The sequence below is a fragment of the Protobothrops mucrosquamatus genome, unplaced genomic scaffold, assembly GCF_001527695.2.
Source record: "Protobothrops mucrosquamatus isolate PMUCROS unplaced genomic scaffold, P.Mucros_1.0 scaffold3537, whole genome shotgun sequence".
NCBI lineage: Eukaryota > Metazoa > Chordata > Lepidosauria > Squamata > Viperidae > Protobothrops > Protobothrops mucrosquamatus.
The window spans coordinates 88,486-104,360 of NW_015389505.1; the positions used below are offsets into that span (position 1 = coordinate 88,486).

General features: G+C 58.9%; 1 protein-coding gene across 1 annotated transcript in view; it reads left to right on the forward strand.

The window, feature by feature from the left end:
• SLC4A2 (solute carrier family 4 member 2) overlaps positions 1 to 10,427 on the forward strand; it is a 14,400-nt gene extending 3,973 nt beyond the window's left edge. Inside the window, exons 4-16 of the mRNA XM_015827164.1 lie at positions 1,193 to 1,304; positions 2,703 to 2,887; positions 3,008 to 3,233; positions 4,723 to 4,941; positions 5,059 to 5,207; positions 5,393 to 5,587; positions 6,854 to 7,057; positions 7,245 to 7,334; positions 7,524 to 7,690; positions 7,796 to 8,049; positions 8,205 to 8,374; positions 9,937 to 10,110; positions 10,214 to 10,427. Coding sequence (XP_015682650.1) covers positions 1,193 to 1,304; positions 2,703 to 2,887; positions 3,008 to 3,233; positions 4,723 to 4,941; positions 5,059 to 5,207; positions 5,393 to 5,587; positions 6,854 to 7,057; positions 7,245 to 7,334; positions 7,524 to 7,690; positions 7,796 to 8,049; positions 8,205 to 8,374; positions 9,937 to 10,110; positions 10,214 to 10,294 — 2,226 coding nt within the window. The 3' untranslated portion in view covers positions 10,295 to 10,427. The remainder of the gene's footprint in view (positions 1 to 1,192; positions 1,305 to 2,702; positions 2,888 to 3,007; positions 3,234 to 4,722; positions 4,942 to 5,058; positions 5,208 to 5,392; positions 5,588 to 6,853; positions 7,058 to 7,244; positions 7,335 to 7,523; positions 7,691 to 7,795; positions 8,050 to 8,204; positions 8,375 to 9,936; positions 10,111 to 10,213) is intronic.
• The last annotated feature ends 5,448 nt before the right edge of the window (positions 10,428 to 15,875 follow it).

Genomic DNA, 15,875 nt, shown 5'->3' on the forward strand with positions numbered 1-15,875 from the left:
GAGGGAGGAAGGAGAGAAAGTGCTGATAGAATAGTTGTGGCTCGGGGTTGATTTACGCGCTCCTTGGTGCCCTTTGTGGTTGGGTGGTTTGCTCGCAGACGTCTCGCGACCCGACTAGGGAATGTCATCGGTGTTCGAAGGGAGGGGGGGTTCACTGGGGGGGGGGTCCTTGGTGCTCTCTGAGCCGGGTTGTTTTCTTGCGGACGTCTCGTGACCCAACTAGGGAACGTCATCGGTGCTAGAGTAATGGGAGGGAGGTTAAGGACCAACCCGTACCTTCCCTTCCTGCGCTGATCGCGTTACCTGGTTCGGCGGGGAAACGTCCGCCAGAGAACCACCCAGCTCAGAGAGCGCCGAAGGGACCTTGCGATAAGGGGGATCGGGTCCAGGGTGGTGGGTTCGAGTCCCCCCCTCGCCCCTCCCTCCCGTGGGTGGCTTCAGCAGGGAAGCCTGTCCGCGCCGGAGGAAAAGATTGGCCACGAATCCAGTTGAGCGTTTATTCGTTTCCTAGTCACGCCGAATGTGGGAAATCCCGCAGGGGACGAGAAAGTGGGAACGGGCCAGGGTTTCCATCCTAGCCGAAGACGTCCCGTGAAATTACGGCAATTCCTCGCTTAGCGGCTAGTCCTCGCTTAACGACCGACGGTTTTTAGGAACCGCTCGAACTTACGAGACCCGCAGAAGTCGCCGAGCTCGCGGCCCGTCAGGCGCCCCCGGCCTCCACACATGGTCAGGGACATGCACACACACACACACCCAGGTCCCCATGACCACATTCGGGCCATTCCTCGGTCACGGGACCGCAGCTCGTGGTGGTTTTGGGCATGGTTTTTGGGGGGGCAGTTTCTGGCAAAAAAACAAACAAACCCCGCTTACTTCAGGTCGTGTGGGTGGGCTCAGCTTACAACCTGAATGAGGTTTCCCCTGATCTCGTGCAGACGGTCGCGCGGTTCCTCCTTGTCGCGCGGCTTCGTTTCAAGGGGGGGGAAGTTCACAGACACCCCCCCTTGCCCCCTCCCACCAACACCCCTCCCCCAATCCCCTACACGGGCTCCCCTACTGGAAGGGAATTAGGTTTGGGGGGCTGGAGGAGAGTCGAGGGGTGTCAGGGAGGGGCCTTTGCGGGGCGTCCAGCCACCAACGGATTCCGCATCCCATCCTCCCCACCCACCACCCCTAGACCCTGCAGAAGGAGGTGGCCTCCCCTGTTCTGTCCGGCACCATCACCCGGTCCAAGTCGAAGCATGAACTGAAGCTGCTGGAGAAGATCCCGGACAACGCCGAGGCCACGGTGGTGCTTGTGGGTAAGGAAATTTGGGATGGGGGGCGGCCTGGGGGATAACAATAACCATAACTGGGAGAGGGACGTCGGAGTCTTAGGAGTGGACGATCCCTTAAACAAGGCAGCCACCGAAAAAGCTAACGGGATCCTCGGTCGTATAAACCGAGGCGTAGAAGCCAAATCAGGTGAGGTTATTAGCACCGCTTTGTAAAGCCGTAGTAAGGCCACGCCTGGAATACCTGCGTCCAGTTTTGGTCCCCACGTCGCAAAAAAGAGGTTGAGACTTTGAAAGAAAAAGTGCAGAGAAGAGCAACTAGGATGATTAAAGGCCTGGAGACTAAAACACACGAAGAACGGCTGCGGGACTTGGGTTTGGCTGGTGTAGAGAAAAGAAGAAATGGGGGGGGACATGATAGCCATATTCTAAATATTGGGGGGCTGCCCCTAGAAAGAGGAGGGGGGGTCAACTTATTCTCCAAAGCCCCAGAGGGCAGGACGAGAAACAATGGAGGGAAACTCATCAAGGAGTGAAGCCACCTGGAACTAAGGAGAAACTTCCTGACAGTGAGGACGATTAACCAGTGGAACTGCTTGACACCAGAAATTCCCCACTGGAGGTTTCCAGGAAGAGAATGGGCAGCCATTTGCCTGAAATGGTGTAGGGTTTCCTGCTCGAGCAGGGGGTTGGGCTAGATGACCTCCGAGGTCCCTTCCCAATTGTCATTCTATGATTCTGTAAGGGTCTCCTGCTAGAGCAGGGGGTCAGACTAGATGACCTCCAAGGTCCCTTCCAACTGTTATTCTATCATTCTGTAAGGGTCTCCTGCTTGAGCAAGGGGTTGGGCTAGATGACCTCCGAGGTCTCTTCCAATTGTGATTCATTCTGTAAGGGTCTCCTGTCTGAGCAGAGGGTTGGGCTAGATGACCTCCGAGGTCCCTTCCAACTCTTATTCTAGGATTCCGTAAGGCTCTCCTTCTCGAGCAGGGGGTTGGGCTAGATGACCTCCAAGGTCCCTTCCAACTGTGATTCTATCATTCTGTAAGGGTCTCCTGCTCAAGCAGGGGGTTGGACTAGATGACCTCTGAGGTCCCTTCCAACTCTGTCATCCTGTGATTCTGTAAGGGTCTCCTGCCTGAGCAGGGGGTTGGGCTAGATGACCGAGGTCCCTTCCAACTGTTATTCTAGGATTCCATAAGGGTCTCCTGCTTGAGCAGGGGGTTGGGCTAGATGACCTCCGAGTTCCCTTCCAACTCTTATTCTAGGATTCCGTAAGGGTCTTCTGCCTGAGCAGGGGGTTGGACTAGATGACCTCCGAGGTCCCTTCCAACCCTGTCATTCTCTCATTCGGACCGGGCCCTCTATCCCCGGAGAGGGTCAGGCCCGGACAGAGGCCTGACTCCCCTCGTCCTCCCCCTGCAGGCTGCGTGCAGTTCCTGGACCAGCCCACCATGGCCTTCGTGCGGCTGCAGGAGGCGGCCCAGCTGGAGTCCGTGCTGGAGGTGCCGGTGCCGGTCCGCTTCCTCTTCGTGCTGCTGGGCCCCAGCAGCGCCAACATGGACTACCACGAGATCGGTCGCTCCATCTCCACCCTCATGTCCGACAAGGTAGGCTGCCAGCCGCGACGTTGCGCTGCGACGTTGCGCCGGTGCGGGAGGCGGGGCCCTTCCGGAAGGACCCTCGGTCTCCAACATCGCCCCCCCCCTCTTTGCGCTTGGGGTCCCCAGCAATTCCACGAGGCGGCCTACCTGGCCGACGACCGGCAGGACCTGCTCCAGGCCATCAACGAGTTCCTGGACTGCAGCGTGGTGCTGCCCCCCTCGGAGGTGCAGGGCGACGAGCTGCTGCGGAGCGTGGCCCACTTCCAGCGGGAGATGCTGCGGCGGAGGGAGGAGCAGGAACGGCGGCTGCTGGCCGGGGCCGCCCTGGAACCCAAGTCGCCGGAAGAGAAAGGTAGGCCAGGACCCCCCTGCCCTGCCGCGGACCCTCGCTTTGGCTTCGAGCACGAGGCCGGGGAACCGCAGTAGCCCCTCCCCGAGGTTCCGCCCTGCTTTTAAACATATTTTAAAAGTTGGACGATATACACCTTTCAATAATAACAATAACCATAATAATCCTCAAGTTACGACCGCATTTAAGCCCTTTTATGTAGCCGAGGCAGTTGTCCAGCGGGTTTCGCCCGATTTTACGGCCTTCCTCGCCGCCCTTGTTAAGTGAGTTCTCGTAGCTGCTAGCGTCGCTAAGTGAATCTGACTCCCCCATCGGCTTTGCTCGTCAAGAAGGTCACAAAAGGGGATCCACGTGAACCCGGGACGCCGCAACTGCCGCAAATACGAGTTGGTGGCCAAGCGTCTGCATTTTGTTCCCGTGACCGGTGGGTGGGGGAGGTGTGCTACGATGGTCGTAACTTTGTCAGTGCCATCGTAACTGAACGGTCGGTAAACGGACTGTCGTAAGTCGAGGACGGCCTGTCTCTAGTCCTTCCCAAGGACATGGGGCAGGCGGACGTGGTGGTTTGAGGGTGTGAAAGGGGAGATCGGCTGCTGCACGTCAAGCTGCCTTCCACCGTTGGTGGACATTGACAAACATCCCCATCAGTCAATTGCAAAAGGCTGCCTGATCTGGATCAGCTGAAATCCGGAAAGGAGAAGGAATGTAGCTCAGGGTTGAAATGAGAGTCCTGGGGGGGGTGTCTCTCTGAGCTGGGGGGGATCCCTTGCAGACGTTTCAGTGGGTCGCGATGGGTCGGACACGACTTCGCAATTAACAACAACGAGGGAGGGAAAGAGTGTCTTTGCGTCTGGTGGTTTTGGCGGGCAGGGCCCCATAGCGTCGCCTTGAGAGGAGGAGTTGAAACAGTTTTACATCCAGGATGCGAGGGGGTCTAAAGATATTTTCACAGCCCTCTCTCTGACTCGTGTGGTTACACCAGTCCTCAACGGAAGGCAAGGCTGATTGCGCGATGGTTTCTTCCCGCAGTCCTCTCTCTCCGTCGAAATCTGTACCTCCGCCCTGTTCGGTTGCCGGGCCGAACCCGAGAGTTATAGAGGTGCAGGTGACAGATGCCGTAATTCCTCCTCGGCAGAAGCAGATCAGCAGATCCTTGAGTTAAGGTTTACCACGACGGTCCAATTGTGGACCGTTGCAGTAGCTGGGGCGGTCCCACAGCGTCGAGTTGGAAACGAGCTCTTTCCGCCCGAGCGGAACGGGCGTTTCCCCAACAGTAGAAGAACAAATGATGGTTTGGGGAGACTGCAATGCTAATGGTTGCTTGTACGCCATTTTAGGAGGGTGGCTCCTCCGTTTCGTCTGTCTACAAAACACAATAAGGTCTGTTCCGGCTGATTGGCCCATATTTTCTCACCCTACACATACATGCCCGTCTTGTATGTGGGGCTCTGGCAGACCCGCCCCCTCCCCTGATTCCCGTTTGCACCCCCAGCCCTGCTGAAGCTGAAGGTGGAGGAGGAAGACGAGTTGGAAGGCGACCCGCTTCAACGCACCGGCCGACTCTTTGGGGGTCTGGTCCGGGACGTCCGTCGGCGTTACCCCAAGTATCTCAGCGATTTCCGGGACGCCCTGGACCCCCAGTGCCTGGCAGCCGTCATCTTCATCTACTTCGCGGCCCTCTCGCCCGCCATCACTTTTGGGGGGCTGCTGGGTGAGCAAAGGAGGGGGCTGGCTTCAGTGGGCCTGGGACTTTCTCGAAGGCCGCAAGGAAGCTGGGGCTCGGGGACCCCCAATAAACCTGGACTCCCCCCACCGTCTTCTCCTCCAGGCGAGAAGACCAAGGGGCTGATTGGGGTGTCGGAGCTGATCATCTCCACGGCCATCCAGGGCATCCTCTTCTGCCTCCTGGGGGCTCAGCCACTGCTGGTCATCGGCTTCTCGGGGCCCCTCCTGGTCTTTGAGGAAGCCTTTTTCACGGTGAGTTTGGGGGGCCACCCGGATTACCCGGTCTGCCCGCGGAGAGGCGTCTTCTTGGCCGTCGCCTCTCCGCCGCGTCGCCTAAACCGGAGGCGGGAGGCTCCGGGGCCCCTCTTGGCCCCTTGGGAGCAGGACCCCTTTGGCCCTCGAGCGGCTGAGAACTTTGTCCGTCTGCCCGCGGGCAGTTCTGCAACTCACACGGCCTGGAGTACCTGGTGGGCCGCGTCTGGATCGGCTTCTGGCTCGTCCTGATCGTGCTGGCCATCGTGGCCTTCGAGGGCAGCTTCCTGGTGCGCTTCGTCTCCCGCTTCACCCAGGAGATCTTCGCCTTCCTCATCTCCCTCATCTTCATCTACGAGACTTTCTTCAAGCTCATCAAGGTGACCGGAGGGAAGAGAGGGTGCCACGCGCGAGATGGGAGGGGAAGGTCTGAAAATCAAGCGGTCCGGCTGGAAAGAGGCTGGGGAGCTCCGCAATGTTGCCCTGGACCACGGGCCGGCAACCCACGGCTCCGGAGCAGCATGCAGCTCTTTGAGCCTTCTTCTGTGACTCCCAGCCTCCTCTCTCTCTCTCTCTCTCTCTATGTAAAAAAGACGAGCTGACAAGCTTATTGGTCGGGGCTCCTCCCTTTGCTGCGTCTCAGCAGGAAGCAGGAAGGGGAGGAGAGAGCCAGCCCAATACTGTGTGTCAGCTTGTTGCAGAACAGCCTGAAGCCAGCTTGCCAGGTGAGCAGAAGATCGGAGAGAGGGAGGGAGAGAGAGAGAGAGAGAGAAAGAGGGAAAGAAAGAGAGAGAAAAAGAGAGGGGGGAGAGAGAAAGAGAGATGGGGAGAGGAAAGAGAGAGGAAAGCAAGAGAAAGAGAGAGAGAAAGAGAGGAAAGAGAAAGGGAGAGGGAGAGGAAAGAAGGGGAGAGAGGAAAGAGAAAGGGAGAGGAAAGCGAGAGAAAGAGGGAGAGAGAGAAAGGAAAGAGAGAAAGGAAAGAGGGAGAAGAAAGAGAAAGAGGGAGAGGAGAGAGAGGAGAGAAAGAGAGGGAGAGGAAAGAGAGAGGAAGAGGAAAGAGGGAGATGAGAGAGGAAAGAGAGAAAGAGGAAAGAAAGGGAGAGGGAGAGGAAAGAGGGGGAGAGAGGAAAGAGAAAGGGAGAGAGGGAGAGGGAGAGGGAGAGGAAAGCGAGAGAAAAAGGGAGAAAGAGGAAAGAGAAAGGGAGAAGAAAGAAAAAGAGGGAGAGGAGAGAGGAAAGAAAGAGAGGGAGAGGGAGAGGAAAAAGAAAGGAGAGAGGAAAGAAAGAGAGGAAGAGAAAAGAGAGAGGGAGAGGAAAGAGAAAGAGGGAGAGGAGAGAGAGGAAAGAAAGAAGGGAAAGAGGGAGAGGGAGAGGAAAGAGAGAGGAAAGAGGGGAAAGAGAGAGAGAGAGAGAGAACTCATGCACAGCAACCTCCATTTCTTTTCAATTAAACTCTTCAATCAAAACTCTTTCACCCCCGTCTCTCTCTCGCGCGCGCAAGTTTTGCGACTCCCCGAGTTTTCTTTTCTCTGGGAAACGGGTCCCAGCGGCTCTTTGGGTGTTTAAGAGAAAGGTTGCCGACCCCTGCCCCGGACCTTTCTGCCCCGGGTGACGCCTGAAACCCCGCCCCTGTCCTCCTTCCGGGCAGATCTTCCAGGCGCACCCGCTGCACGGCTGCCGGAACGACACGAGCAGCCTTCCGGAGGCAGAGAACGGGACGCTCGGCCGCAACGCTTTGGAAATGACCGGCCAGCCCAATACGGCCCTCCTCTCGCTGGTGCTGATGGCCGGCACTTTTTTCATCGCCTTCTTCCTGCGCAAGTTCAAGAACAGCCGTTTCTTCCCCGGCCGGGTGCGTGGCCTCTGCCGGAGGGGGTCCCGGAAGTGGTGGAGGGAGGGGAAAGGGCCTGGGGGGAGAGACCCTCCCGGCAAACAGGGCAGGAGGCAGGACACTCTGTGCGGGCTCAGAGGCTCCCGGCGCTCTGGGCACACTCGAGGGAGAGGAGTTTCCCGCGGGCTGAGCAGGTCTCTCCGGGCAGGTCCGGCGGGTGATCGGAGACTTTGGCGTGCCCATCGCCATCCTCATTATGGTCCTGCTGGATTCCAGCATCCAGGACACTTACACGCAGGTAGGAGGGGGCGCCGGGGTCCCCCTTCGGGCCCCCTGCGAGGGGGGTACAGCCATGCAGCCCCCGGCCCACTAGTACCCCTTGCCCGTCCCTTGCCCAGCTCCGCAGGAGCAGCAACACGCCCGCATGCCCCAGTCGCTTTTCCTCAGCCTTTCCCGCCCAGCTCTTTTCTCCCCTTTCCCTCTCCAGAAACTGTCGGTGCCCAGCGGCTTCTCAGTCACGTCTCCCAGCCAGCGAGGCTGGGTGATCAACCCTCTGGGCAATAGCGAGGGCTTCCCGGTGTGGATGATGGTGGCCAGCGCGCTGCCGGCCGTGCTGGTTTTCATTCTCATCTTCATGGAGACGCAGATCACCACGTGAGTTTTGGCGGGCTGGGGGCTCCTCTTCCTGCTTCTCCCCCCCCCTCCGCTCCCCCGCAGCCTTTGGGGCGCCACCGTCACTCCCCCCCCTTCTGCCCCCAGGCTGATCATCAGTAAGAAGGAGCGGAAGTTGCAGAAGGGGTCCGGCTTCCACCTCGACCTGCTGCTGATCGTGGCCATGGGCGGCTTCTGCGCCCTCTTTGGTCTGCCGTGGCTGGCGGCCGCCACGGTGCGCTCCGTCACGCACGCCAACGCGCTCACCGTCATGAGCAAGGCCGTGGCGCCGGGGGACAAGCCCAAAATCCAGGAGGTGAAGGAGCAACGGGTCACCGGGCTGCTGGTGGCTATCCTCGTGGGTGAGTCGCTCTGCTGCCCCGTTTGTTGCCGGGTGGTTGACCGGCGTGACCGGCTGTCTGCACGGCCTCCTACTCTCCAGCTGCTGGATTCGGACGGAGGGCGGCTGGAGGGCTGAGTGCATGTCCTTCCTCTCCCCCACCCCACCCCACCCCAGGCTTGTCCATCGTGATTGGGGACCTGCTGCGCAAGATTCCGCTGGCGGTGCTCTTCGGCATCTTCCTCTACATGGGCGTCACCTCGCTGAACGGGATCCAGTTCTACGAGCGCCTTCACCTGCTGCTCATGCCCCCCAAGCACCACCCGGACATGCCCTACGTCAAGAAGGTCAGGGTCTCCGGGCGCTGGAGTCGGGGGGGAGGTATGTGGGTCCTTTGCGCCAGGTCACAGGTCGGCAACCTGCGGCTCCAGAGCCGCATGTGGCTCTTTGGGCCTTCCTGTGCCAATTGCAGAGAGAGAGAGGGGGGGGGTACTTGCACTTCTCTCTCTCTCTCTCTCTCTCTCTCGTGTGTGTGTGTGTGTGTGTGTATGTGTGTGTGTGTGAGAGAGAGAGAGAGAGAGAGAGTGTCCTCACCCTGTTCCACGAGCCGACAAGCTTACTGGGCGGGGCTCCTGCCTTGGCTGCGTCTCTGCAGGAAGCAGGAAGGGCAGGAGAGAGCTAGCTAGCCCAGCCATGCTGACTCAGGAATTCTGGGAGTTGAAGTCCGTCAGTCATAAAAGAGCCGAGGTTGTCTACCCCTGAGCTTGTTGGACAACAGCTTGAAGCCAGCTTGCCAGGTGAGCAGAAGATCAGAGAGGGAGAGAGAGAGAGAGAGGAAAGAGAGAAAGAGAAAGAAAGAGGGAGAAAGAGAGGGAGAGGGAGAGAGAGAGAGGAAAGAGAGAGGGAGAGAATGAGAGAAAGGGGGAGAGGAAAGAGGGAGAGGAAAGAGAAAGAGAGGGGGAGGAAAGAGAAAGAGAGAAACGGAGAGAAAGAGAGAGGAATGAGAGAAGGGGAGAGGAAAGAGAGGGAGAGGAAAGAGACAAAAAGAGGGAAAGAGAAAGAGAGAAAGGGAGAGAAAGGGAGATAAAGAGAGAGGAAAGAAAGAGAGAAAGGGGGGAGAGGAAAGAGGGAGGAGAGGAAAGAGGGAGGAGAGGAAAGAAAGAGAGGAGAGGAAAGAAAGAGAGGAGAGGAAAGAGAAAAAGAGAAAGAGGGGCTCACGGTCACACACACACACACAAAAAGACTCTTTTAAGTAGCAACTCTTTCTGCTGGGACGCTGTCTCCCTCCCCTGACCGTCCATGGACCACGCGGGGTTTGCGAGGGGTCTTTTTCGGCCCTTTGTGCTTTTCGCACACCCTCAAAAACAGACACGTCAAACTCGCGACATCGCGTGACGTCGCGGAACTTTTTCCCCACTGCTGGCGATGGGGTGGGCCTCGTGACACAACCGGTCCGTGGGCCGGCAGTTTGACACCGCTGCTCACAAGGAACCCAGTGCCCTCGTTGGGCATGCCGTTTTCTGTCGCGTGTGTACGTGTGTGTGATGTCGCAGGTGTGGGCCGGCAGTTTGACGCCGCTGCTCATGAGGAACCCAGTGCCCTCGTTGGGCGTGCCGTTTTGTCGTGTGTGTGTGTGTGTGTGTACGTGTGTGTGATGTCACAGGTGTGGGCCAGCAGTTTGACACTGCTGCTCACGAGGAACCCAGTGCCCTCGTTGGGCGTGCCATTTTCTGTCGTGTGTGTACGAGTGTGTGAGGTCGCTGCCTACCCCTTCCTACCTACTGCCTCCCGATCCATCCTCGTTGCTTCCCAGGGGATGGCCTTGGGGGAGTGGAGGGGCGGGCAGGGCCTTCGCGCCGGCGGACGCGGCAGCCCGCCCAGCACTTTCCCCCTTTCCCTCCTCCCCCAGGTGCGCACGATGCGCATGCACCTCTTCACGCTCCTGCAGCTGGCCTGCCTGGCCGTGCTCTGGGCCGTCATGTCGACCGTCGCCTCGCTGGCCTTCCCCTTCATCCTCATCCTGACCGTGCCCCTCCGGTTGTTCCTGCTCGGCCGCATCTTCACCGAGCGGGAGATGAAGTGTGTAAGTGTGTCGGGGGTGGGAGAAGAGGTGGCGGGGCAGGTCCCAGTCCCGGAGGGGCCCCAAGCCCACCGCCTGCGCGGCTCTGTCCCTCTCTCGCCCGCAGCTGGACGCCGCCGAGGCCGAGCCCATCCTGGACGAGCGGGAAGGCGTGGACGAGTACAACGAGATGACCATGCCGGTGTGAGGCGAAGGCCGAAAACCTTGGCAGGGGGGTCCCGAGAGCTGACGACACCGCCCCCCCCTACTCTCACCCCAGTGCCTTTGCGTGTCGGTCGGGGAGGAGCCCCTCCGGACCGCCTGTGCGGCCCGTCTGTGGTGCGCCGGTGCCCCCGCTTACGCGCGCCCCTCAATTCTATGCACCAGCCGGAAGTGGGGGGGAACCACGACCCCTCCAGGAAGGACAATCGACTGCTTCCCAAAGGCCACGACTGCGGTTCGGAGGGCGTCGCTCCGCAGCTTCGTCGGAGTTGGGGGGACGGGGCAGAACTGGGGCTCGGCGGCATTGAGCCTCGCCGGTCTCCCCCCGCCCCCCCCCCCCGGTCAAAGAGACAAAGAGAGTCAGCAACGGAGCTGGCCCGAAGCTACTTGGGGGGGGCTTTCCTGGAGCAGGAAGCTGCCCCCCACCTTTTAATCGACCGGGCCACGCGGGAAAGAGGGACGGAGTGGCGGATAATAAAGCAGAGGGCTCCTGCATGGACGTCTCGTACGTTTTGTCCGGGGAGGGGGTTTCCACTTAGTGGCAGCCTCGGGGGGGGGGCAGGAGAAGGTTGGGATAGAGGGGAACCCCCCCCACACACAAATACACACACAGGTTTACACAGACACAGACACAGACACACACCCCCGGGCTTCGGCTGTCTTGGTTTCTGCTCCGATGTCATGTTGTTCCCCTAAATGTCCCGTCGTCTCCCCCCCCCCCCCCGTTCTCTCCAGCCCTAGGGGAGCAGCGGCCAGGGGGAGGTCCCAGAGATGATGATGATAATAATTAATAATAATTAATAATCATTAATAATCAATAATAATTAATAATAATTAAATAATAATTAAATAATAATAATAATAGTGATCGGTGATGATGATGATGATGATGTTGTTGGAAGGGAGCTCGGAGGTCACCTAGCCCAACCCCGTTTGACAGGAGACCCTTACAGAATCACAGAATGACAGGGTTGGAAGGGACCTCGAAGGTGATCTAGTCCAGCCCCCTGCTTGAGCAGGAGACCCTTACAGAATCATAGAATGAAAGAGCTGGAAGGGACCTGGGAGGTCATCTAGTCCAACCCCCTGCTCTAGTAGGAGACCCTTAACAGAATAACAGTGGGGATCCTGGAGGTCATCTAGTCCGACCCCCTGCTCAAGCAGGAGACTTTTATAGAATCACACTGACAGAGCTGGAAGGGACCTCGGAGGTCATTTAGTCCAGCCCCATGCTCGAGCAAGAGTCCCTTACAGAATCACAGAGTTGGGAAGGGACCTCGGAGGTCATCTAGTCCAACCCACTGCTTGAGCAGGAGACCCTTACAGCATCATAGAATCACAGAATTGGAAGGGACCTCGGAGGTCATCTAGTCCAACCCCCTGCTCAAGCAGGAGACTTTTACAGAATCATAGACTGACATAGCTGGAAGGGACCTCGGAGGTCATCTAGTCCAGCCCCCTGCTCAAGCAGGAGATCCTTACAGACAGTTGGAAGGGACCTCGGAGGTCATCTAGTCCAGCCCCCTGCTCTAGTAGGAGACCCTTAACAGAATCACAATAACAGAGTCAGTGGGGACCCTGGAGGTCATCTAGTCCAACCCCCTGTTCGAGCAGGAGATGCTTACAGAATCATAGAATCACAGAATTGGAAGGGACCTCGGAGGTCATCTAGTCCAGCCCCCTGCTCAAGCAGGAGATCCTTACAGAAAGAGTTGGAAGGTACCTCGGAGGTCATCTAGTCCAGCCCCCTGCTCTAGTAGGAGATGCTTAACAGAATAACAGAGTCAGTTGGGACACTGGAGGTCATCTAGTTCAACCCCCTGCTTGAGCAGGAGACCCTTACAGAATGACAGAGCTGGAAGGGACTTCGGAGGTCATCCAGTCCAACCCCCTGCTCAAGCAGGAGACCCTTACAGAATCACAGACTGACAGAGTTGGGAAGGGACCTCAGAGGTCATCCAGTCCAGCCCCCTGCTCAAGCAAGAGATCCTTACAGAAAGACAGAGTTGGAAGGGACCTCGGAGGTCATCTAGTCCAGCCCCCTGCTCGAACAGGAGACCCTTACAGAATGACAGAGTTGGGAAGGGACCTCGGAGGTCATCTAGCCCAGCCCCCTGCTCAGGCTGCCTCGCCCGGCCCCATCTGCCTCTGGATCCAGAGCCAGGGATGGGAGTCGGGCGAGGCCTCCTGTGGACGGGCGACTGGGGGAGAAGGGGGTCCGGGCACGGGGGGGCTCCCCCTGCTCCTTTCTGCCATCGGGAGAAGCAGCCTCCGCCCTGGCAGACGAGTCACCCCCCTCCACACACCCCACAGAGGCGCCCTGACACGGGCCGATCCGCTCGACCAAAAAAGACGCCCAACTTTAGGAAAGCTCACTTTTATGAACTGGGCACGTAGGAGGAGTGTGAGAAGCGACGAGGAACCGGGGAGTATCCACGTTGGGCAGTCGCCTCAAGCTGCCACTCGGTCCCCGGGGATCAACGGATCAACCTCTCCGGTTTATGGGAGGAGGGGGGGTCTTCCCTCCCCTCCGTGCCCCTCAGGCAGGGCTCTGCTCTTCGCCCGGCTCTTTGGGCACCGGAGCGTCGTCTGGGTCCTCCTCGGCCACGCAGTCCTTCCCGCCCCCCTGCGAGGAAAAAGAAAAAAGCTCCTCGCTGTGGCTTCGGGGCCCAACAAGACCCCCCCTGACGCCCCCCCAGCCATTCACTCCAGAGGGGAGAGACTGGATGTTGTTGTGAAGCTGAGCGAGGGCGTGTGAATCTGGAGTACGTGGAGTGACAACAGCCAGGGACCCCCGGCATGGGCAACCCCTGTATGGATCCCTGGGGTGGGGGGCTGCCCTCCAGAGTGCTGACCCAGCCCGTGCCCACTGGGGCCAGGAGATCTGCACTGTTCCCTGCACGTACCCACCAGGAGCAGCGCAGGCCGTATACGAAGCAGAAGAGGGCGGTGGCCAGGGCGGCGGCGTGCAGGATCAGCAGGAGTAGCTTGGTGCCGCTCCAGATGCGCTGGGAAAAAGGGGGGGGGACTGGAATCAGCAGGAGAGGGGGACCCGGCAGGCGCCCAAGTCCACCCAAGCCCACCGGCAACGGTTCCTGTGCTTTGTGCACTGCACAGCGTCTGGGACTCGGCGGGGAGGCAGGAGAAGGGCGTGGGAGGAGGGAACGCCCGTCGGCGAGGACCAGCGCAGGGCTTTTCAACCGTTTCACCCATCGTACCCCTTTTAAGATACGGCAACATCCGAGGACCGCCAGTCGCCTAGCAAGGGGTCAAAAACTTGATGACCCAAAAAAAAAGGAAAAAAGTGATAAAGTACAGGTAGTGCCCGACTTACAACAGTTCGCTTAGTGACGGTTCGAAGTTACAACGGCGCTGAAAAAAGTGCCCCCCAAGCCACAGCCGAGCCAGACGCCTGCCTGCCCACCCGGCGGCGCTCTTCCTCCGGTCCGAGGTTTTCATTATTGTGAGCATTTCTGTTGAGGATTGGCAGCGGGGGTGGGGTGGGAGGCTGTTTGGTTTTTATTCCCCCCGTCTGCTGGGTGGTTGCAGCAGGTTTTGGTCACTCCACATGACCCCGGGAGACTGTGACCGTCGTAAATATGAATCGGTTGCCAAGCATCTGAATGTAAATCACGAGACCCTGGAGAGGCTGCAACATTCCAGCTGATCGGCGCTTCTTCTGGGCTCAGCAGAAGCACCAGGATCAGCGACGAGCTCCTGGCGCTGATCCTGGCGCTTCCACGGAACCCTGACAGCTCCAAAGAAGCGCCGATCGGCTGGAAAGCGGCACCGATCCTGGCGCTTCCGCTGAGCCCTGACAGCCCTGCAGCTCCAGCCGTCTCTCGCTCAGGCTTGTGCGGTGCTGCCGCCGGTTCAGCTCATTCCCCTCCCCCGCTACCACTTTTCTAGGATGGTCGCGTACCACCTGCCAGGTGCCCATGGACCACAGGGGGTACCCATACCACTGGTTGAAAAGCCCTGGACTAGAGGGTACCTTCTCCCAGGGGTTGAACCCCTGAAGCCGCCTGAGCACAGGTGAGGCCTCCTCGCCCTTCAGCCCAACGTTCAGGACAGACAGACAGACCGAGGGAAGCCGGTACGTCGACGGTCCTGTCCTGGGATTGCCGTCTTCTAAGAGGCGCCGCTGCCCGCCTCCCTCTCCGGCGAACACACACTTACCACAAGTCCCCACAGAGCCTCATAGCACTGCATGGCCCGCTGTCGGTTCTCCTCGCTGTCGTACGGAGGGCCGTCGGTCGCTCTCCACGAGTGCCTGCAGAGCCCCGCAACGAAGTAGGGTTTGTGGTTCAGGGGCCCTACGTCCATCAAGCACAGCACGAGGGCCACGAAGCCGGCCACGACGCTGCCCAAGTTGAGGAAGGTGGCCAGGCGGACCTAGGAGGCGAGGCAGGGCACGGCTGAGAACGGGCACCGGGCTCCTGACGACAGCTCGGGGAACGGGACCCTCCCCACTTACCCAGCAGCCGCCGTGTCGCGCGCCCACCACCGAGAAGGAGCCGGAGAGGATGAACTGCAGAGGGAGGGAAGCAGACAGGTCTGTCCGGGCCTCCGGCAGGACGCAAGGTCCGGACACACACACACACACGCACCCCTCGTGTGGCGGACCGACTCCTGGGGACGTCAGCAAGGTGGTAGTACAGCCCCCTCGACTGCACCGGGGCCCTGCGGACATTCGGCCGCCCTGCCATCTTGGCGCCGGGCCCCTCATCCTCCCTGGCGGATTCATGGGGAGGGGGAGGGCAGCTGAGACCCCCGCTCACCAGGCTGCCCATCCAGAAAGGGACTCCGTTGTAGAACGCCCAATTGTAGTTGTAGTCGCGGTGGGAGTAATCTAAGAACTTGCGTTGCGGGGCCAGGCCGAGGATCATCCCGAGGCCGATGCACACAGCGCCAAGCAGGATCTGGGCTCCCTGGGAGGGGGGGGAGGGGGGAGGGAGGGAGGGGGCGAGAGGGGAGACCACAGGCAGCCTCAGCACAGGACTAGACAGGCGGCAACGGGGCGAGGAGGGCCCGGACGCCATGCTAACCAAGCGGAGGTTAGCTGGAGATCCCGCTGGGCCCCAGGGCCCCTTCCCTTTGGGCCGGGGGGGAAAAGAGAGAGAGAGGAGCATCCCCTCGGCTCTTCCCGGCCTCGGTTCCGGCTGTCCGATGCCCCCTCCGCAGGTCTACGCCCTTTTTTCCCTTTCTTTCTTTCTTTCTTTCTCTTTCTTTCTTTCCTTTTTCTTTCCTTCCTTCTTTCCCTTCTTTCTTTCTCTTTCTTTCCTTCCTTCCTTCCTTCCTTTCTTTTCTTTCTTTCCTTCCTTCTTTTTTTTCTCTTTCCTTCTTTTTTTCTTTCCTTTTTCTTTCCTTCTTTCGTTCCCTTTTTTCTTTCTTTCTTTTCCTTTCCTTCCTTCCTTTTTCTTTCTCTCTCTCCTTTCTTCCTTCTTTCTTCGTTTCTTTCCCTTCTTTCTTTTTTCTTTCTTTCTCTCCTTTCTTCCTTTTGTTCCTTTTTTCTTTCTTTCTTTCCCTTCTTTCTTTCTTTCCTTCTTTCCCTTCTTTCTTTTTTT